Source organism: Manis javanica, chromosome 5 (genome assembly GCF_040802235.1).
Source record: "Manis javanica isolate MJ-LG chromosome 5, MJ_LKY, whole genome shotgun sequence".
Lineage (NCBI taxonomy): Eukaryota > Metazoa > Chordata > Mammalia > Pholidota > Manidae > Manis > Manis javanica.
Genome location: NC_133160.1, coordinates 173,055,629 through 173,079,366, shown reverse-complemented (window position 1 = coordinate 173,079,366; position 23,738 = coordinate 173,055,629). Strand labels below are relative to the sequence as shown.

Here is a 23,738-nt window from a genome sequence, read left to right as displayed (position 1 = left end):
ACTTTATCTATTTCAAAATTCTAGTGAGGCCTGACCCCAGGTCCTCACCAAAGGGTGAATGACACCGCAATCTCCAGCCAGGGGAGCTGCTTCAGATGTGCCCTCTAACGTGGACGCCCTGCGCCAGCAGGCATCACTCTGGCGGAACTCTGTCTCAACGCCACGGGACCCAGTCTGCCAAAGCTCAAACACTGTGTTTTGTCCGTCACCAGCATTTCCTGGGCTGGGACACTGGCCAGTAAAATAAGTGACTGAACTCAAACCACCTCAGCGCTCTAAATACTTAAAAGAAATATGAGAAACTGTTTTCCTCTAAGAATGATGGTCTTTGCCTCTGCTGTGCTCTAGACGTAAAAGAAATGGCACAGTTCCAGTTACTAAATAACTTAAATTCGCCCAAGTATTTCTCCCTCAAATTAATACTGAAGTGAAAGTTACTTCTTGGTTTAGGAAGTCTTATCTGCCTTAAGAATTTGTACACTTCTCCTTTAAGATCTCTTACTAGAGAAAACCAGCACTTACAGCTGGATGGGAATATAATTTATCGGCTTGCTTGGCTCACAGTATTGGCCACAATTTAGTTACCATCTTTTTGGAAAGAAAAGCCCATTAGTATTTGCCTTTGCTACTAAAAGAAAGCCTCCCAGAAAATTCTTTTTCCATTAGTCGTAATAAATATTATGTTTATAAAACAGCATGGCATAAATGTAATTATATTATTGTTATTACTGTTACTTTAATGACGTAATAACCATCATTTACTTATTGTCTACCATGTGACAGACATTGTCCTGGGATACTTCACATGCATTTTCTCTTGTTCAGAAAATAACACTGAGATGTTGGTATTTCAACTATGACTTTACAAAGGAGGAAACCGAGGATCCAGAGATGAAAGGCCTTAGCCAGGGTTGCACACACTCAGAGCTGGTCAGTGGAGAGGCCAAAAGTCCACCACAGTTGGCACTGCCTGCTGACCTGGGACCCACCAAACAGCAAGGATGGCATTTCTGTGTCACGACGCACCCCTCATCACCTACTGCTGCAGGGAGCCAAGCAGGACAGCCCACCCACGGAGGCTGCTGGGCCCCACCTGCTGCTTCACGGCACACAGCACAGCTGGAGCTGCACCCCCTGTACCTCACGTCATGCTCAGCACTGCTACCAGCCCTCCACCACCACAAACTGGCACTTCATCTCTGCTGCTCCCCACCAGCTACTTCTCCTGCCTCAATTTATCATTTAGTCCTTTGCACTAGAAACACCAATAAACTATGAGAACTAAAAAAAAATCAGCCCAGAATTTGGAATCACTTTCTGACTCTAACTACATATACACGGTGGTGTATCCAGATCCTATTTTTCCGGTTATAGTGATTAAAATCTGTTAAGAATAACAGCCAAAAATGACACAGTTTTGACCCTTGAACAATGTGGGGGTTAGAGGCGCTGAGCCTCTGTGCAATAAAAAATCCGCGTATAATTTTTGACTCCCCAAACTTAACTACTAAGAGCCTCCTGTGGGCCAGAAGCCTTACTGATAACATAAACAGTCAACTAACAAATATCTTGTATGTTACATGTATTATGTACTGTACTCTTATAATAAATTAAACTACAGAAAAAAGTTGTTTTCAAATGTCCCAAATCTCAAAAAAATTTCCAATGCATTTATTGAAAAAACTCCATGCACAAGTGGACCTGTCAGTTCAAATCTGTTGTTCAAACGTCAACTGTAATCTGAAAGGAGAAAAATCAACGTTCACGTTCTAGTTCATCACGTTTCAGCAAAACTCTTTCCTAACTAGCGTGAATATTTCAGAAGCACTGCACGGCGTTCCTGCCATGGCGGAAACTTGCTGTGCTGCAGGTCGCCTTCAGGAAGGTCTGCGCTGTGAGGGAGGCCAAGGACAGCAGTGAAGTCATCTTCAATGGGTGACAAAACTTTGCAGTCTGAACTGCAAAAATGGCTTCAATCCTAACTAACATCAAGAATATTGAGTAAGTAATCTTGTGGCAAAATAAACGTTTTTATCCAAACTACACCCCATTCCATTCTGATCACTATTCAATTTGCATTCCACGTAGCACTTGAGTAAACAGTGGGGAGATATTCACACGCATTAAGTTTTCTCCGGTTTTATTTATGCATGGCAAGGAATGAAAGCCCATGGGGCCCTGTCATCCTGCCCTCCTTCTCGGCCAGTAGGCAGGCGTCCACAGGGAAGGCAAAACTGTCCGACACGAGAGTAAAAAGGGCAGGTATCTGGGGCGCAGCCACCGAGGAAATTTAAGACAAAGATGCCACAGCATCTGTACATGACACTAAATGCTCAGATTCTCAAAAGACAAAGAAGAAAGCAACAAGATGGTTCATGTCCACTAAATCTGATTCAATCAGGAAATAAATGGTTTTCCTGTTTTAAATCATGGGCTTTAGTCTCAACTCTGCAACTAGTAAAATACCTAATTTTGTCATATAATCTCAAAGAGCTTCATAATCCCACCTGTCAAGAGATACCAAAGCTGCTGCGAAAGTCCTTTGGGAAGGATAAAATGAAGTCGGTAGGCAAGGAGGTACTGGCTGGCATCCATACCTCACTGTTCGACAGGAACAGCAAGCGGGATGGTGGTTCCTGGGGCAGGGGACAGGGTGCAGAGTTGGTGTTTAATGGGCACAGAGTTTCAGTGTGGGAAGATGGAATAGTTCTGGGGACAGATATTGGGGATGGCTATACAACAGTGAGAATGTACTTAATGCCCCTGACTGAGCTGGACACTTAGAAATGGTTAAAATGGTAAAGCTTATGTTATATATATTTTGCCACACTAAGAAAAAAAAAACTTCATTGTTATCTGCTAGCATAATAAGGCATCACATTTATATAAGCTCTGACTCTAAAATACCAAAGAATTTTAGATACCCACCCAAGCTTAATGTAAACCCCTACTGCTTAAATTATCAAATAAAAATATTTCTGGTCTTGATTGTGTCTCGCATATCATACGGTCCCAAAAGGAACCGACCTGGCTCTTCTCTTTCTCCACCATGAAGACATGTGCTCCCCCGAAGAAGAGAAGGCGCGCGAGGAGGTGAGCGGTGACTGTCTGGCCTGCAGGGTCAGTGGACTGGCTGCTGCAGAGCTGGGTGGCGGGTCCGGCAGCCAATACCAACACAGATGGGACCCATTTCCGAGGGAGCGCCGCCTGCCCCCGCACCCCCTCAGCTCCCACAGCCTACAGAGTGTGATCATCCGAGAGCCGCACAGCTCTCGGAACGAAGCAAAAACAAAAGCCTGTTGAAAGGCACAGCTCTTCCCAGAAAAGGTTTATCATACATGTGCCTGCATTGGCCGATTCTAGGCTCCTCTTGAGACACATGAAAACTGAATCGCCTGCTCACTGTGCCACATGGCACACTGCAGTTCCAGGCTGAGAAGTCCTGCCCTCCCACAAAGCACCCCCACCCACAGAGCCCTCCCCAAGCTCTAGCAGCCACACTGAAGGGACTCCTGGTACACTGGGGACAAAACACAGACATTCAAACATTCCCTTTGTGGACAGAAGTGTCATCAGCGTTAGGAGATAGCCTTTCTGATGTGCTCCCTGACCTTGGGAAGTCATCAGCATGCTCCTATGCCTCACGACAACATAAATGCAATCCTCAAAAGGTTAGAAATTAGTTTAATTAAAACCATGTCAAAATGAGGCATTGCTGTTCAATTGATACAAAGTTTCAGTTATGCGAGATGAATAAATTTTAGAGATCTTCTAGAAAAAGAGGAATGCCAAGAAACAGCCATTAAGAACTGCATAGAGCAACGTCAGGCACCTAAAGCAGTAACAGATAAAAGGGAACTCATTTCTTACTGTTTACAACATACATAGCTGTGCTGAAAGGCAGTGTTCCTCAATACACGCCACAGAAGACATAGAAATGCAGTAGCGGCTAAAAAGGATGAGAAGTGACACCTGGCTGGAGTACCAAAAATCTTACACTAATACAAAAACTCCTTCAGTCATTTATAGCTGCTTTCAGGAAGATTCCCAAGTTCTCTGCATGGCCCACAGGCCCTTCCCAATTGAACCCCTGCAGGGCGCCAGCCTCATCTGCAGATGCCGGCCCAACCCAGGTTACCAGGCCACACAGAGGCGTTTGCAATGCTCCAGTCCATCCAGGCCTTTATTTGGCTTTGCCTCAATTTGTGGTACATCCTCTGCTTAGCACAGCTTCCTACTTATTCCATCTTTTTCCTACTATAAGTTAATTCTCTTGAAAGTCAATTTGCCAACAGCAAATGAACAACTGGCCAAAAACCAATTCACCAAAGGTAAACTTAATTTACTGAGTGACTGGCTTCCTTACTGAATAATGAATTTGATGAAAACCCATCAAAAAATACAGTAGAGCTATCTGAAGCAGTTTCCACTTCCTGACTTGCTGGACTGACAGCTGTTCTTCATTCCCTCTGCAAAACATGCTGACATCCAGAAAAGGCTAAATATTCGTGGTCAGAGGCTTCTCTCAGTACCTAGAAATAGTCCCATCAGGTGGCCGTACGTTTACTGAGCCAGCTTTCTCCTTTCAGTTTACACTTATCACTGTAACTATTTACGTTGACTTGATTAAGGATTACATAAATAACCAGGGAAAAAATGAGTGCAAACAGAAAGCTGACAATCCTCTGAGATGCTTTAGAAAGGTTCAGTGAAGACACACTGCAAAACAAGAAAAAAGAAAAAGTTGGGGGTGGGAAGTCGGCTATGAAAGAAGAGCAGAACACTCGTGAAATTCCGGGGGCTCCGACTCAGATTGTTTCAGTGTCTAGATTTACTCCACTTTAAGAAAAGAAAAACTGGAAATGGTCAATGAAATATAGATTATTCAGAAAAGACAAGAAGAATCTATGCACAGCCCTGTAAGCCAAGAACACAGGCTCTTGGCCCTACATCAAAAATCTTAGTTTTATAGCAAGTGACAGCGTGGCCTGGAGGCTGAGGGAAGAGCCTCTCCACCATGGGTAAGGCACCAGCAGGGAGAGGTCAGCCACTGGCCAAACTCCTGCTCAGAAATGCCTTGTTTAAACTTAAAATATTTAAGGCATACGTACACCTTTTTTTTAAATACAATTTCTCCCTTTAACCAGCATTTCTGATTAACCAACTATGGGTCAGAGGGCTTGCCACACACCTGAGGCCAGGGCAGCTTGCCATGTTGCAGCCCAAGGCAGGGGCAGAGCAAAGGCTGGGAGAGTGAGAGACAAGGAGGGAACTGGGAGAAAAGAGCACGAGGAGCGAGTGAATGATGAACTGTATTTGAGAAAAATTCTATGGAAATGGATTGACTAGTCAGTGGTCAAAAATGGTTGAAAATATTGACCATTCAGTGAGTATTTTGTCTGAAATTGGCACTGAAACTGATACCACTCCATCTGGACCGGGACACCCGGGACATGTCCAGGCCAGTCAGCATGCCTGCTCCTCTGTGCTTCCAGGTGTCCGCGTTTCTCTTCAGTCCTGAAACACCTCTCCCGGCTGGGCACGTGACTATGAGGTACAAGACGCAGCACACTCGGCCGTGCCACCGGGGGGCCACGGTCCAGACAGACTTAGGAAGGATGGAGAAGGTAAACCAGAGGGAGAGATCCAGAAAACTGACGACCTACTGATTCCTCATCTAGCTCCTAATCTTTTTGATAAACAATATATCAATAAATGGGATTAATATTGTTGACATATACTCCTGGACTATAATTTTGCATTATAACTGAAAACAGCAAATGAGACAATGAAAAAAATATATATGTTAAAAACAAAAACAGCGCCTGAAAATCATATGTTCAATATGCCCTCAAGTGTGAGAAGATTAAATATATTAAACAGAAAAAATAATGCAAGACAAGTGTGATACAAATATATAATTTAAATGTTCCTAGTAGCCACAGAAATTGCAGAAATTGGTTATATTAACGTGTCTTCTTTAACTCATCATATCCAAATCGTATAATTCAACATACTATCAATGTGAAAACTACTAAGAAGATACTTTACATCCTTTTTTTCACAGGAAGCCTTCCAAGTCCAGCATGTATTTGGCCCTGATAACGCGTCCCAATTTGAGCTATCCACACTGCCAGCACTGGACGGCACAGATGCAGAAAGACCAGAGAACAGCAGCTCTCTCACAAAGAAGGGAACACAGATGGCTTTTATTTACTCTTAGGGTTTGTTCCCCTATTTTCTACAGTGATCTTGGTAAAAATGCAGCATCTAAAGCCCCATGCAGACCAAGAGGATCAGACTGTTCGTTTTAGCAAGATCCCCAGGGGATTCCTGTGGCCACGAAAGCCCATGGAGCACTGCCCTAGACAGTGACAGCCAGCTCCTGCGTGGGGCTGAATGCAGGCGAGGCGTTGATTCTGAGCGCTGGGGATGGATCAGCTCTCTAATCTTCATGGTAGTCCTATTAAGGACGTACTGCTATCACCCTCTTTAGAAATGAGGCACGTGGGGCACAGAGAGGTTAGTGTGAAGTCATGCAAGTGGGAGAGCTGATCTGGCTCAGACAGGCTTCCCCAGTGGGGGAGTCATGTTGTGTCGGCTTTGCTACCACACCTGCCAACAGAATACTGCGAGGAGACACTGAATCTGTAAGCAAAAGAATGTATTATAATATTTGCCTTTCCCACTTACTACATGACCTTGAGCAAATCACATACATTCACTGAACCTACATCTCCTTTCTGGAAAATGGGTATAGTGTATACTGGAAAAAGTTTTGGGGACTTGTGACAATTTGAAAAACCATTTCATTTTCTGTAGCTGACTTTATTGTAGAATATAGCATATAATACATATGACACACAATGTGTTCACCGACTGTTTATGCTATCAGGAAGCCTTCAGTCAAAAGCAGGCTATTAGTAGTTAAGTTTTTGGGGAGTCAAAAGTTATACTCGGATTTTCAACTGCATGAGGAATCCCTACCCATAGCCCCTACTTTGTTCAAGGGTCAGCTGTACACAGTCACATGTTTAGAGATATTTTAGGGGTCCTTTTTGGTTAAGCAATTATAAATGGAAAACAAGAGCATGACCTGTGAAACGTGGTAGGAACCCAATCAGCCCCAACAAAAATGATAATTGTTGAGTATTCAGTGCACATCTGCCTCTTAGGCTGGGACACAGACATGCAGGAAAAGTTTGAAACACGGCCCTGCTTTCCTACAGTTCTGATCCTGGTGGGAAGAAAACTGATGAATCATACAGAAAGCTAACATGAGAAAGAGAATTGCTAAGTAACAGATTTTGCTCTGATTTTGAATGGAAGTTTAATTTCCCTGAGTAAGCAAATTAAAAAGCAGAAAAGGCAGAAAAAGCTGAATGAAACATGAAAATCTGCTCTGTAAGTATCCGCAGAGGGCAAAAATGCCAAAAGAACTCCAGAACAAATTTTGAATGTGTAAAATCAAATAAAATACACATTCCTGGAGTATATACATATTTTTCTTCTGGGATAGAAAAACATTTCTTTTTTATCCCAGAAGTATAACAATGAATATTAAAGTTTCAGACGAAGTAATCCAAATTCAGAACTAACACAGAAGAGGGTCAGGTCCCCAGGCTCTACGTCACCATGTTAGCTGCTAAAGCCTCTGGTTTTTCCTTTTTAATCTGACTTAAGAACAGATTTCCACGGACCTGTAGCTTCAGCGATTTTCAAAGCAACACCAGCCTCCTCAGGGAGGCTACATTCACGGTCTGCCACTTAGGTGTTACTACCAGCCCTGAAAGCAGTGAAAGGACAGCCATGAGCAAACAAGGCCTCCTTTCTTCCAGAACTGGGCTTTCGTCACCCGCCCCAAGCCATAAGAATCCAAGGTGTGCAGTTTCTTGCTGGGATGGGGGACTCTGACTCACCAGCCATGGCTGAGGGATCTCGGGCAGAGGCATCTGCGGGGGAGCTGGCAGGCTGTTGGGCGTCTCCAGCTTCTGAGCATGATCTTTCACTTCGAAACCTGTAAAATTAACCAAAACCATAGAGTGGGGTGAGGAGGAGGTTGAGGATGGCACTGCTAAGAGCTCCTGCTTCCTCAGCCCCACACGGAGCACTTCCCAAATATTCTCTCTAATCCTTTACAACAATCCTGCAAGGTAGGTATTATTCTTCCCATTTGATCCATTTGATAGGTGAAGAATCTGTGGCTAAAAAAAGAAAAAAGAAAAAGATTAAAGGACTAATGGAAATACTAACAGGGAGAAATGATGGCGCTGCATTCTTCCCATGCCACACCCCTCAGAGGCCAGTCGCTTCACATGGACTTCAGCTCAGGTTGGCACCTACCCGTGGACTAAGGGCACAGTCTCAGAGACCAGCCCCGGCACCACCTTGGGCCTCGTTCCGCTCACGTGCAGTCTGCTACCAGATCCTTCAGCCCATCACCCAGACTGATGAGGTGTGCTTTCCAGGATGCAAACCTAATCGTGTCGTGTCAGGCTTCAAGCACCAGAGCCCAGTGAACTGAATGGTATGTGAACGGGATCTCAATAAAGCTGTTCAGAAAGGAATCCCTGCATCTCCTCTCCCACAGAGCTGTCTGGATCCTAACATGCCCATAACTCCAAGACCTGCCCTGGCCCACCTCTCCACTCTCTCACTTGGACCCTCCCCTTAGGTGTCCCTACAACGGTACTGGCAAGCTTATCACTACCTGCTTTTCTGTCTTACCCACTGTGCACAAAGAGTTAGCTTGGCTGGCCAGAGGCTGCTGTCTTTACAAAGGCCTGCTTGCAGGGTTGGCCCTTGGCCAGCAGTTGTGGATTTCCGAAGTGTTCCCATCATCTTGAATCTATCAGGTTGGTTAACCATGCATAAATTGTGCAAACAATGTGGATTATGCCAAACACCTGCTGTGATGGTTAATTTTATACATCAACCTGACTGGGCTAAGGGACACCTACATAGCTGGTAAAATATCATTTTTGGATGTATCTGTGAGGGTGTTTCTGGAAGAGATTAGCATTTGAACTAGTGAACTGAGTGTAGTAGATGGCGCTCCCCCAAAGGGGTGGGCACCATGCAATACCCTGAGGGCCTCAATAAGACAAAAAGGCAGGGGAGGGTGAATTCGCTCTCTCTGCTTGCACTGAGACATCCATCTTCTCTTCCCTGGATGTTGGCCCTCCTGGTTCTCAAGATTTTGGACTCAGGTGGAGACTTAGGCCATCAGTGCCCTGATTCTCAGACCTTCAGGTCACCACTCTCCTGGTTTCCCAGCCTGCAGATGGCAGATGTGGAATTTCCCAGTCTCCGTAACTGTACAAGCCAGTTCCTGCATTAAGTCTCCTCTTTATCTATACACCCATCCACCCATCCATCCATCCTGTTGTTTCTGTTTCTCTGGAGAACCTGACTAATAAACCTGCTTTTCTTGGGAGTCTGGACTTTTGGTATATGCCAGCAGCCCAATAAAATCCCGAGGCACTGAGTCTCTAGCGAGCCCCACTGAATGGCAACATTACACCCAGGATGCTGCATTTTTGTTGCGGAGGAAAGAGTGCGGAGGAAAGAGGGGGAGCACGGGAAGCCTGCACACAGATTCCTCCAGACCTGCCGGTATCTTCCCCTCACAACCTGGCTGCATATCCCTACTACCGTTAGAACAAATCCTGAGCATGAGAAAGTCCGACCACACGCTGAGTCCATCTAGTGAGCCCATGAACGGTGGGGCGCTCTCGGGGGCTCCAGCACACCCATCGCTGTAAGCACCTTAAAGCTTTGCCTTCCTATGCCTAGGGAGATGGGAGTTGTGGAGATGGATGGTGGTGATGATTACACACATGACCCTGGCGTGTGGTTAGGCCTTCTACGATGGGTCGACAAGTAAACAAATTCATGCATCAATGAACAAACACGTGCACTGTACGCAGACGGAATTAAAGATGAGTGAGAGGCCAGAAGAGAGCAGAGGGAGAGAGGCCAGGTGTCTGAAGGGGCCGCACCTTTGGGTGGCTGCATCCTCAGCAGCATGTCAGTGATTGCCGCCTTCTTTTCTCGGACACTTGACGTCAGATACTCATGGTCCAGGAGTTCAAGGAACAGACGAAGTTCGACTATTAACTCTTCCATCGCTGAAAACACAGCAGAGAGGAAGAGTGCCGTTAGACCCTCTGATTTATGGCCGTCAAAATATAAATGCCAAGCTTCACTCAAAGCATTTCATGCTAGCTTGATTGGATATAGTATTTCACTGCAAAAAACAGGTTGGCTGACATCAGGTTGATGAGAAGATTCATGTGCCATCTTCTAGACAAATGCCGAACCCTGCACTTTTGCTCTGAGGCAGCAATAGTCATGCAGGAGGAGCTCCAATGCCAGGCTGCCAACTGATGGAGTCATGACCCCAAAGCCTGACATCACTGTTTGGTGTCGACTGCATATTAAGTTTCAATGTCAGGAAGAAGACGGGGATTTAAAATGCCAAATAGTTTTCAAATAACCACTGGGACATGGCTCAGAAATTCAACACCCAACTCTGGCTGCATCCCAGGATGACTGTGAGCATGTTTGTGCAGTTACAACAGAGATGCACGTGCCGAAGAGAACTTAAAATACAAGCGCAGGCACTGGCCTACAGATATACCCTCATAAACAAGAGCTCTTTGGGGTCTTCAGTACGTATCTTGAGGCTTCTTTAAGCAAAAAAGTCGGAGAACCACTGGTCTACGGGATTCTTTCCAAATCTACTTTCTACAAGTGTACAACACCCTCCAGGATTAAAGATCCTAACTGAGGCCCCCCTTACAGAACTACCACAGCTCTGCTCATTTCAGGTAAGTGGGCAGAGAATTGGCTAATGAATTCGAAGTAGGCAAGGTGTATCCCTGAGCTGCTCACTTTTCCTAATTGGGCAATTTCTCTCTATGAAATGAAGAGGTAGGATTCAGTAAGCCCATAAGGTCCTTTTTATTAGTGAAACAACTTCTTTGATGATTCTAAGTAGAAAACAAACTCAGCTATATTTTAAAAAATGATGGCTGCTAGCATTATTCATAATAACCAAATGGTAGAAACAACACAAATGTCCATTGATGGATGAATAGACAAATAAAGTGTGGGATATATCTGAGCCTTAAAAAGGAATTAAATTCAGGCACATATCACAACATGTATGAGCCTTGAACCCATTATGCTCAGTGAAATAAACCAGTCATGAAAGGACAAATATTGTATGATTCCACTTAGGTGAGGTTCTTAGAGTTGTCAAAATCATGGAGGCATAAAGTAGAGTGATGGGTGCCAGGGGCTGAGTGGAAGGGCCATGGGGAGTAAGTGTTTACTGGGTGCAGTTCAGTTTGGGGTGGCAAATTACAGTTTGGGAAGATGAAAAAGTTGTGGAGATGGATGGTGGTGATGATTACACACAATGTGACTGCACTTAATGACACTGAACTATATGCTCAACTAGGGTTAAAATGGCAACTTTCATACTACGTACATTTTACCACACAAAAAAATGAACCTTATCCAAAAATTGATGGGCTGCTATGGGTCTATGTTAAACTTACAATATCCTATCTTGCATCTTCATTCATATATTCTCTTACCAAAAATACCTCTCTTGCATGTAGCCAAATCATATTTATCCTGCAAGATTGTACCTGGGCTCTAGCTAGAAGCATCCAAACATGTGACGAGGACTATGACTGCCTCCATCCGAGCTCATCTGAGACCTGAGTCTCTCTCCAGGTTTCCATGGAGGGCTGTATGCAGACCCCTCTGGCTGAGAGTTCGCAGAGCCCAGCCCACACTCAGACTGCGGAACCTTCTACCATCGGGGGGCCCACAGCAGCCACTGCCACCCTGCATGCCCGCAAGCCCAGCCCCTCCAGGCTCTAATTAACTGGATCACCAGAACCCAAGCTGCCAATCAGATTCTCTTTCCTGTATTTCCCTGAGACTAAGGACTACCAGTCGGTTGGGGTCTCTTGAACTGAAGACACATTCACTCGGGAGCCAGGTCTAGGCATGCATGTGCCGCGGGATGACAGCATTAACAGAGGAAGAAAGAAGGAAGTTGAGACACTCTGGATGGTGTGCGGATTCACCCGGAGGAAGAGACCGCTGAGGAGACAGGAAAGCAGACAGACACACTGACTGACTGGACGCCTGAGCCCTTCCTGCACCTGTGGAAATGCACTTGAATTCCGCGAGTCACCTGTTTCATTGTTTTTTGTCAAGCTACCTGTGTGATTTTCTTTTCGCCTGGAATTGCCACCAGAAGGTGCTGTGGCCAAGCTCTTCGCACCTCAGAATGCAAACATCCCAAACCAGAGCTTGGGAAGCTGCTCCTCTTTAGGATCCTCGTTTACGCCCGACAGTCACTTCAGGCACGTGGACGAGCCGCCTCCCTCTCCCCCGGCCTCTTCTGTCAACAAGATCCTTTCCTCTTTCAGCAGCTGAGCCGTTACCTGGACACTTAGTCCCCTTGAGGCCTGCTTCTGTTCTTCCTTTTCCAAACACTGCTAGTCAGCTGGTCAAGAGCAGGGTTCGTGCAGGCTCATCTCGGAAAACCGTGCGGTGGCCTAGCAGCACCACACACGAAGGAAGCCGCAAGCGCCCCACAGTGGGTAAGTGACTTAGAAAGCCAGAGAATCAACAGCTTCTGAGAAGCGACTGTGTGAAAGGCACGGGGCTGGCACCCTCAGGCAACGGTTCACCTCACTCCCACGAGGACGCAGATGCTGCCGGCCCCACACGCGGGCAGAGGACACCAGTGCCCGTTTGCCTACTTTTCTTTAAGTAAACGTGCAGCAACTCAAGTACCTGACGCTGTCGTGCCCCCTTTACACATACGGATTCCTCTGGGTTCCCAGGCATGGGGCAGGCACTCTTCCTTTTCCCACTTCACAGGTAAAGAAACCGAGGCACACAGATGTGCCTAAGGTCACTGGGCAGACAAGTGGCTGCGCCTCGTCGATGATCTGATCGCAGCCACACAGCTGGAGCATGATGGTGAGAATGTGAACGCAGCCTGGCTCCAAAGGCCCTGCTTTGGCCATTTCAAGGCAACTGTTCCGCGGACCGTTTTCTGAGGTGACCTGGCCTGGTGTGCTGCCTTGGCATTTTTTAAAAAGAGGCAATAGCACAGTCAAATGAAATTAAGGGAACTAGTCCTAGAAAACACTAGGACAATGAGACACCTCACCTGAGCCCACACAGTGCCACGTATTACACGCCAGGCCGCCCAGCTCCCGACCGCCCGCCAACCACACTGGTGCCCCACGGTGTCCAACATCAAGTGCGCACTCAGCATACGCACATCAGAGGCGTGGCATCTAGCAGACAAGGCCACCAGGATGCAAGGAAGGAAGGAGATGTTCCTGCCACCATTTTCAGTTTAAAACTCTTAATACGAGCGGGCCTGCCTTTTCCCTTAAGGTCCAAGGGTAGTAACCAGCGGCAGAGGCTTCCGTGTAAACGGGGTTCCTATGAAACATGTGTGTCCAGGCAGGAGGATGCCAGAGGCATAAGGAGCCTCCAACGACGTCACTCTCTCACCAGCTGGGAGCCAGCCCTCTGCGGGATGGGCAAAGACACCAGGGTTCCGGGCATCAGCTTCGGCTCCCAAAGACGCACCTGAGCGCCCCCCTCCAAGTGCTGCGTGGGGCTCCCCTACCCACACCCACCAGCCGCCACTGCCGCACGCTCTGCTTCCAACAGAGGAGGACTGCTCTCCAGAGCCAAGTCAGGCTCACCTGTGCACTGCTGCTCCTGCAACCCTCTGGCCAGGCCGCTGTCGAGTCAGGCTCCTCCATTTCCTGCGCAAAGAATCGCAGCCCGTGTCTGTTGCTCCACACGGATGTTTGGCAGAGAATTACAGCCACCGCCAAGCACTGACCATGTGCCGGGCATGGCACTGAGAGCATCACAGACACTATGACTGGCCTGCACAGTAACTCTTCAAGATAGGCATCATTTTCACCATCTTACAGGTCAAGAAATGAAGACAAAAAGGCTATGTTACCTAAGGCCACAGAGTTCAAAATAAGAGCCGAATGGGAATCAGAACCAGGTCTGCCTGACCTTAATGTCTCTACTTTTCACACCATCACATTGACTCTAAATTTTGCTCACGGTGGCAGAGGATGTGAATTCCTCTGAGGTTATATTCCTCATCACTTAAATTCACATCCACCACCTCCTGTGACACAGAACAGGCTCTGCACACAATTACACCCTCAAGGTCATTGCTCAAAGTGTATTTACATTGCTATTTTACTAATAGTTTTTATACTAAAAAAACAAATCTTACAACCGTAGATGATTCTTGCAACTTGCTGATGGCACAATGGGGGCTCACGGAACGGGAGATTTACCAGGAGGCTGGTCTCCCCCACCCCTCCCAACCGTGTGCCCTGGGTGGGCCGAAGGGGCTTGCATCCAGGATGGTGACTAGCTTCTCTCTACTCTACTCTATGAGATACTCTTAATGCATTTGATCTCACTTGATACTTAATCACATTATTTTTGAAATATGCTGTTAGCAGAAATAAGATTTGAAAAGGTTAAGAGACTGGCCTACATCAGCAAGCTGAGCCGGGACACCCCCCACCAGAGCCATGGTCCCTTCCACCTCTGCTCGACACCCTGACCCTGAACGTCTGTGATCCCACTCGGGATGGAATGGCAAGGTCACTGAACACAGACTGGAATCAGGACAGGGAGTAAATCACTAACTTCCAGAAGAATGTCTTTTTTCCCAAATGCCCCCACCCCACAAAAGACTGGCCAAGAATTTATGATCCCTAAGGCAACAGGGAAATTGCTTGGAGGCCTTCCTGGATACATTCAAAGCATCTGAAAAGCAGACCTCCCTTCTCCCTGGCGAAAGGCTTCTTCGCGCTGACCCACCGATCCGCTCTCTTGCGCTTTGTTAGTGTCTCCACAGAACGAAAGGGAAAGTGCAACAAGGCCAGATGGTCCGGGTCCGGCAGACAGAGACCGCTTCTGTGCAATCAGCCAGCAGGCCTCCGTGCAATCAGCGCCCTCCTTCTACTATGTAAAGGAAACCTCTGGCTCAGGTTTGGCAGTGACTTAATCTATCTCAACAAAGTAAAAGAAATGGGTGATGGTTTGTGGGATGTAGATGTAGAAAGAAAAGACTGTTGGATGAGAGAGCATAAAAATCAAAGCACGAGCTCCTGGAGAGTGGGTACCGAACCGTGGATGCCTGCCCACCACCCTGCCCACAGGGCCTCACTCGCAGGCACAGTCCAGAGTCTGCGGAGCAGCCCATCTGCTGCTTGCCCGCCGGCACCTGCTCCCTGTGCGGACTGTCTCCGGGGCCTGGGCGCCGGGGTGCCGGACAGCTGGCCGCGTGAAGGGCAGGTCATGCCCCTCACCCAGGATTCCCTGCATCAGATTCGGGGGTCCAATTAACAAACAATTTCTGAGCCACGGCTGGCCCCCAAACCAATCTGCTCTTCAGATCACTGCCCTTGCCCCTATATTCTTCTTTTCAATGACTCTCTGACCTTGTGTCAGAACCTCAAGCACACCAGCCTCTGCTCTCTTCCCCAGATCTCCCCCTTTCCTCTCCCCACCTGGTGCCTGACTCCGCCGCAAGCAGCAGTCTCCTATTCGCAGCAGGCTTGCTTTTGCCGCGGGTCTTGGCACGTGCTGCTGCTCTCAGCAGGTGGGCTTCACCTGTGTGGCCCTGTCTTGCCCCCAACACACACAGCACCGCCACGCCTCTCCTACCTGGTTGCCTCTCACCTAGCTTCCCTCCAAGACTCAGCTCAGCTCCCAGTTCTTACACTATGTGGGTTAATCGGTCTGTCTCCTCCAGCAGTCAGTAGGCCATCTGTAGTCAGGGACCAAAGCCCAACTCCTCTCTGTACCCCGAGCACTCAGACAATGCCTGGCATGGATGCTCAAACACAGACACTCAACGTGTGGTGGATTCATTCACTTGTTTTCAGGCCTCCATAACAGATGAAACTCCCAAGATGTGTACTGGAAAGAAAAACACCACGGATGGTCCTCCCACAGTGACCATCGTCTGTGATGCTCCTACAGCTCACACATCAAAAGCAGCAAAAGAATGATTCTGACAAGTCCATTTTCTCAAGAGGTGGATGGCCGCCTGGCCAGGCCCTTTTCTGCCAAGGCTGCAGAGACAGCACGTGAGAACACCCAGGAGTGCGCTTGCGGAGAGAGGACTTGTGTGACACCGAAGCAAAGTGCCTGACACTCAAGCAAAGCACTTGCATATTTTCCCTTATAGGGTTACAGTTAAGACTCCTCAGGCAAACTCTTCCAAATATTTCCACAGGCCTCTGCAGATCATCTAAATGGGCTGCCTAAAGGTTGATCTGAGAAATCTCAGAAAAAGCAGCACGGTTGGTTTTAAATATTGTGTGGTTGGAAAGTCTCCCTCAGCTAGACTGCATCTGAAATTCCTTAAAACTCCAGATGATCATCATTTGGATGACCAATGTCTCTGAGTAAAAGCCACTAACTCCTTTGATTCCCAATGCTCTGCTCTACAATGTGGGAATAATAACAGCTATGGGCCCAGAAAGACTGCCACGGAGACCCAAAGATGGCTATAAATAAAAGCCCCTGGCTTCAGAGACATTCATTTAATGCCAGTTTAATTTGAATCTGAAAAGAGAAAGTAAATAAGGCCTCTCCTTGCCCCTCTCCAGGGTCTGACTAGACGAAGACAAGCACAGCCCAGTGTCAGCACTGACTCTGAGAGCCGAATCTTTAAAAGATGTGCCAATAGCCCATGGAAAGTCTGCATTTCCAGAGGGGTAAGTATATACACATACATTCGGGGTCCTGGGACTCCCCCTCTCTGGATTACACAGCCAGCACGGGAATCCACAAAACACACTCCCAGACATTGTTATACTTCTTAAAAAGGCGGATTAACACACAGATGGATGAAGCGGCCCTAAAGGAAATTACCCTTCTGTGGTTTTTCAGAAAAAATCAATATTGTAGAAAATCTAGATATTTCAGAAAATATCCTTTCTATTTTTTTGTAGAAAGCAAAAAATAAAACTTAGAAGTGCACATGTCTATTATTAATCATAATAATGTATGTCACCTGACACTTCCACAGGAACCAAATTTCCTGATTTCTGAAGCCGGAAGGGGAAGACAACTGATTAAAAAACTAGGCTCTTAAAATAAAAACAAAAAAAAAAACTAAGCTCTTGTAAACACTATGTTGACAGCATAGTATTTCCATTTCATTTACATCAGTTCAATTCAATTCAGTAATAACAGGAACTAAATACTGACTTTGTTTAAGACATTGTAATCAAAATTTTAACGCAAGCCCTTGACAACCAGGACTTCACGACCTAGAGCAGCAGGTGAACATGTGGACTCACAAACCATGATTCTACGAAAGGGAGAGTCACAGGAGATCTTGAGAAAAAGTGGCATTGATTGGTTTCTATTTGGAAAGACTGACAGCAGCATTAAGGACGGACTGGTGTGCGGAGGCTGGAGCACGAAGAGGCACACCCCGTCAAGAGGATGTGAAGAATGACGACAATAGGTGGATGGAAAAGGAGAACGCCAATTTTGCTCTATTTATCATAGAATGTTTTAAATATTTACTTAAAAAAACCTCATTGCACAAGTACTTGGGTACCTAAGTGTTGGGTATACGATGACAAAAGGAAACAAACATGATCTCTATGTTCAAGTTAAAGACACACACACATAGTATGCAAATGAATAAAAACAGCCAGAAATCATGATGGATGTTATGAAGAAAGCATCCAGCCAACCGGTTTTACGTCAGATTTTCTAGCTTCAAATACCTGCCTTCATTTCAGAGGTCCTCTGCCCTTATGAATGGTTCTGTACCAGCCAAAGGGTGGAAGCAACCCATGTGTCCATCAGCAGAATGGATAAACAAAATGTGGTCCATCCACACAACAAATTATTGTTTGGCCTTAAAAAGGAGTGAAATCCTGACTCACGTGACGACATGGATGAACCCTGAAGACATTATACTAACTGAAACAGGCCAGTCACAAAAGGACAGATTCTGTGATTCCACGCATATGAGCTTCTTAGCACAAGTAAATTCACAGACAGAAAACAGGGGCTGGGGATGGGGTGTGGAGTTAGTGTTTAATAGACACGGAGTTCAGTTTGGGAAGACGGAAAAGTTCTGAGATGTATCAGGGTGGAGGAGTGGTTGCACAACAATGTCAATGTACTTAATGCTACTGAACTGTACTTCAAAAATGGTTAAAATGATACATTTTTATTTTATAAATACATTACCACAATCTGATTCTTATATACTGAGGTATAATTGACATATAATTTTATGTCAACCTTTTCAGAACACTCCTGGGCTCCTGCCTCTGACCCTGGCCCACGCTTTCTGAAATGAGTGTGCCCCAGCATCTCTACCAGTCAGGACTCCTCTGGGCACAGCTATGCCCTCCCAGCCCAACTCACTGGGGACTGAGTGTCCCCTGCCTGTTCTTAGGCTCCACATCTGTCTACTACTTGTCAGTTTCTCTCTAAAATAATAAGCTCCATACTAGCAAGGAACAATTTAAAAGTGAAAGAAAAGGAAAGACTAGTTCCATTTATAATAGCAGTAAAATATAGGAAATACTTAAGGATAAATTTAACAAAATATGTAAAAGACCTATAAACTGACAACTATTAAGTGCTACTGAGAAAATTTCATGAAGATCCAAATAAGAGGAGAGATACTGTATTCACAGATTGGGAGATTCTGTTCCACTCATGTAGTAATTCTTCCCCCAGATTCATCTAGAGATTCAACACAATCCCAATCAAGATCCCAGCAGCATTTGGGGGGAGGGGGATAGGAATTAACAAACTGATTCTAAAATATATGAATGAAATGAATGAGAACAGCCAAACAATGGGGAAAAGAAAACCCAGTGTGGGAGGACTTGAATCACCCAGTTTCAAGGCCACCTCAAGGCTGCAATCACCAAGCCAGTGTGGCACTGGTGTTAGGATGCATTCGTGAGGCGGAACAAAGTCCAGAAGAATACCCGCGTGTAATGGTGGGCAGTTCAGTGGAGGAAGACCAGGCTTTGGAACAAGGGCGTTGAACGAGTGGCTATCCCGTGGTATCACTCCATATACAAAAACTAACTCAAATGGATCAGAGACCTAAATACAGCAAAGTGAAGCTGTAAAACGTCTAGATAAAAACCAGAATTATTTATGGCTGGAGTAGGCCAAGATGTCTTAGGATACCAAAAAGTACTAACATAAAAAAAAAATTAGAAGTTGAACTTTTTGAAAGAAACCATTAAGAAAACGGGAAGAAAACAGTTGCAATACCCATGTCTGACAAATCACTTATATCAATATGCTGAATGCTGAGGACATACAAGACAACTTAACAAAAAAATGGGCAAAGGAGTCACAAATGTTTCACACACACAAAAAGACAAAACAGCCAATAAGCATATTAAAACATGTTAATACCATTATTTATCAGGTTAACGCAAATTAAAAACACAATGACATACCCCTATACATCCACTGGAAAGACAAGAATTTAAAGGACAGGTAATACCAAAATTTGGGAAAATGGTAGAGCTAGCAGAAACTGCTATTTTCCTGGTGGGAATCTACATGGTAGACTGTTTAGAGAACAGTTTGGCAGTTTCTTATAAAGCTAAACATATATTTACCATGTGACTCAGCAATCCCACTCCTTGGTATTATCCAATATTGTATTTATGCCTCATGTCCACACAAAAATATTATCAGCTTCACTTATAACAGTCAAAAACCACACACAACTAAACGACCATTAACAAATATACAGATGGACAAATTATGATGTATTCATACAATGGAATATTCCTTAGCAGTTATAAAAACCCAAGCTATCCATATGAATAACTAAGATGAATCACAAAAAAGCTACGGGAAAGCAGCTTGACACAGAAGCAGGCGTGCTGCATGAGTCCACGCTCATGCAGTCCTAGAACAGGCACACCAGAGGCGCCGTGGCAGGAAGCTGGTCAGTGGCTGCCTTGGTCCGAGCAGTGGATGGACGTGCTCTCATCTTCACTGGACTGGGACGCCATGGCTTGACGCTAGCAAACACATTAGAGGTACAGAATTCAGAGTCAGAGAAAAAACCCTGACTAGTCAAGGGGAAGAAAAATCAAACAGGAAACACTGCATGTTTTATCTGACACTACTAGGTAAACGGAATTTTAAGAAAATCAAAATGGAATTTTAAGAAAAGATTTTGGCACACAACAGCAATAAACAGGAAATAAAAGCATCGAACTGGCTCTGTACATCAGGGGCTAACTCTGTTTTCATAAGGAAGAAAGCAGGGTCCCTAATCTCATGCACAGCGAATCAGAAAGTCCTACTGAACTGAGTTCTCCTTATTAGCATAAAGCTGGGCTGCATCTCTACTCATGAATGGGTTTTCTTCTCACCAAAGGAAGGAATAAAAGCAAAAAAAAATGAAAGAAGTCTGAACCTATAAACTTGGGCTCATCCAAATGACAACAGGCTTTCTTCTGTCACGGCTGAGGCCTGGGAGTTCAGAGAGGCCCCCGGCCCACGTGGCAGGAGCACAGGAGCACAGCTCAGCCAGCACGGCTGTTTCCATTCATGGCAGAGAAGAATAGCTGAAGCACAAAGAGCCTGCCATGGGCCAGGCCCAGGGAGACCGCCCGCTGTATGAGGAGCGCCGCCACAAGGAGTTTGCAGTCCCTGCCCACCAAGCACAGAGAGGCTGCACAGCCCCTGGACCTGCGAGACCAAGAAGGGAGTGAGGAACCAGGCAAAGTGCAAAGTGCAAGAGCACTGCACTCAGCGGGTCCCGGGCAGCAAGGCGCTACAGCAACCCACTGCCAGCCCATCTGTCACCTGACTGCGCTCTCTCTGCCACAAGGCTTCTAGAGTCAGGAAACCTTAGGAAGTATGTTATCTAACATTCTGCTTTAAGAAGTGAGGATGCTGCCACATGGGAGGGGCATGGCCTTTGAAGCCACGAGTCCAGCTGAGGCACAGAAAGGACAGCCATGCCAGTCCGCCTGCCCGGCAGGAGCTCTTGTGTGACCCCACACTGCTCAGAGCCTCAAGGGTGGGGCTGACTCCAGGAGCAGGGCACAGAAGAGGCCCTGGCACCATCCCTGTGTGGAGAAGCATTGCTTAAAAACATTGAGGCTTCTCAACACTGATGAAAGATTGCCCAGCTGGCATAGGCTGCAGCCACCAGCTGCCTGGCCAGAACACCTGTGGCTCTGCAGAGGCCCAAAGTGGCTACTAGGACAGAAGGCTTTGTGGGAAAGGAAACAATAGAGAGTCCGGAGTGAGGGCCCTGTCTGCAGACCTCTGCACTCCCCAAGGACAAAGGGAGAGGAGGAGGGGCAGGGGAGGGAGAGGGAGGCTGGGCATTAGGATACACCACCAGCTACACGATCCACTTTCCAGTACCCAAGACAATAGATAATCCTATTCGAAACCATCTTTTCACACTTCCAACTATATCACAGCCATCTCTCCAGCCACTGTTTCATTTGAATTAAGAAGCCTAGCCTAATAAAGTCATCAAAACCATTGGCTTAGATCTGGTGGATAAAGTGGACACAGAGGCTTCGAGGAGGCTGGGAACAGTAACCCCTAGGACTTTAGACTCTCTCCCTGAGCAAGCCTTGATCATCTCTACCTCCCCAAAATGATTTTCCAACTACAGACTCTGAAATGACTCCTCCGAGTTCCAGCTTCTGTCCTCAACAACCCCAAAGCTCTACAATCACAGTGGACTTTCTATTGCTCCTGACCCCAGCCCGCTCTGCTCAAACTGCAGCCCATCAGTCAGAAGTGGGATGGGAGGAGGGTCACGTCTGGGAATGAGGAATGAAAATCTCCCAGAGATGGAAGGAGAGGATCAAAGCACACAGACTGAGAGAGATGAAATAGAGACCCTGCAACCAGGAAGAGTCCTAAATATCTCACAGTCCATAGGAGAAACCAGGCCCACAGAGACCCAGGGACTCTGCCAAGTCCCACTCCACGGGAGCCGTGACTGCAGGCTGCTGTTTTTTTTAACTGGTCTATAACTTCTTACACCACTCCTCATCAGTGGGCTGTGACATGTCTTTCCGTCAGGAAAATAACACTCAATTTGACTCTTACAAGATTCCTGAGAAGACATGAAACTGCCTTCGCTGCTCTTAAGTTCCATGATCATGCTTTAATATTAGAAAGCCAAAGGTAAAAGGAGTTTTAAAAATGCTTCCTGACTGTCCTCTAGACTGGCAGGCCCTAAACCGGCGCTTCTCAAACTTCCATGGGAATACAACTCTGGAGGGAAACAGGATCTTGTTAAAATGCAGATTCTGATTCGGCAGGCCTAGGGCGGGGCCTGAGAGTCTGCATTTTCTAGCGAGCTGCCTGGTGATGCTCACACTGCCAGCCCGTGGGTCCCTGTTTGAGAAGCCAGGCACCGCACCACACTGAGCTGATACCCAAGCAAAGGGTATCTGCAGTGCAGAAGTGCATCAGCAACAATGCTTCTCAAAGAAATCATGAAAACGCTGCTGTCATCACTCACCCTCCACCCTCAACCCCTGTGAGCACCAGGCAGCTAAAACAGAAGCTGAATTCAAATCACCAGCAAAGGAATCAGGAGAGGAGACAGCTCAGTAACAATGCCCTCAAAGACATGCTTGGAATCTGGCTGCTGCTCCCCAAATGGTCAGGTGCAGCCAGATCTAAAATGACTTGGTAACAGGGTTCAATCTGTGTGAAAGCTTATCCCTTTCCTCATCCATCTAAGTGGCTGGCAAACTAGAGCCTGTGTCTGCCCTGAAGACTATTTTGTAAATAGAGTTTTATTGGGACACAGCCACACCCACTCATGTATTCATTGTCTACAGCGGCTTTCACACTAAGGAGACCCAGTGCAGCGCTTTGTAGAAAAAGCATGCTCACCTCTGCTCTGGGTACTCAGGGAAATAAACTCCAAAAAGGAAAACTTGAAATCCAAGACAGGACACAATTCCGACACTGTAGAAGCAGTTGGAACAGTGTAAAACTCAGAGGCAGATGTATTTTAAGGCAAGTCTAGTAAAAGCTGAAGAACAGGACCCCCATTTAACATGAGCCCTAACCCGCTGCATAGGTGTCCCCAGTGTCCTGCGGAGCGTGCTGGATCTGCACCACAGCGAGACCAGCGAACGTGCTCTGTGGTTGAACCCACCAGCCTCCATGACTGCCCCCACGCCCTGTGGACTTCTGACTCACCATCCATTTCTTCACAGACCTCGGAGCGATGTGCCCACCAGTGCAGGAGCCTGAAGATGGGCTCCAAGCTAATGTGGCTCCTGTCACCTGGCCATCATGAAGTGCCGAGGTCCTGGCCCTACTCCCATGCAAGTCTCTTCTGACAGCAGAAGAGGAAAAGCCCCCTGGGACCCCTGACAGCTGGCACAAAATTGAGGCTCAGACTGCAAAGGGCTTTCGGCTCATCTCCAGGGATGGCAGGCTGAAAGGCCAGCTGCCTCTGCCCCTGCCCCCGGGCAGATGGGCCCTCCACCCGCGTGTGTGGGTGGGGAGGGGTGGTGGGCACTAGGTCTGGCTAACATATGTCACTGTGTCAATGGAAGCCAATCAAAGCGGACAGCTGGCCTGAGAACAGCCTTTCAGGGCTTGGAGCTGCCTCGTTCATAAGC

The 23,738-nt window shown here is 46.7% G+C and overlaps 1 protein-coding gene across 4 annotated transcripts in view; it reads right to left on the bottom strand.

Annotated features, from left to right (window-relative positions):
* AFAP1 (actin filament associated protein 1) overlaps positions 1–23,738 on the bottom strand; it is a 149,758-nt gene that overhangs the window by 78,309 nt on the left and 47,711 nt on the right. For 3 of the 4 annotated variants that reach the window (XM_073238022.1, XM_073238023.1, XM_073238025.1), the window contains 2 exons: positions 10,002–10,130; positions 7,920–8,017 (listed from right to left, as the gene is read on the bottom strand). In XM_073238022.1, coding sequence (XP_073094123.1) covers positions 7,920–8,017; positions 10,002–10,130 — 227 coding nt within the window. The remainder of the gene's footprint in view (positions 1–7,919; positions 8,018–10,001; positions 10,131–23,738) is intronic. The other variant, XM_073238024.1, reaches the window with a different exon arrangement.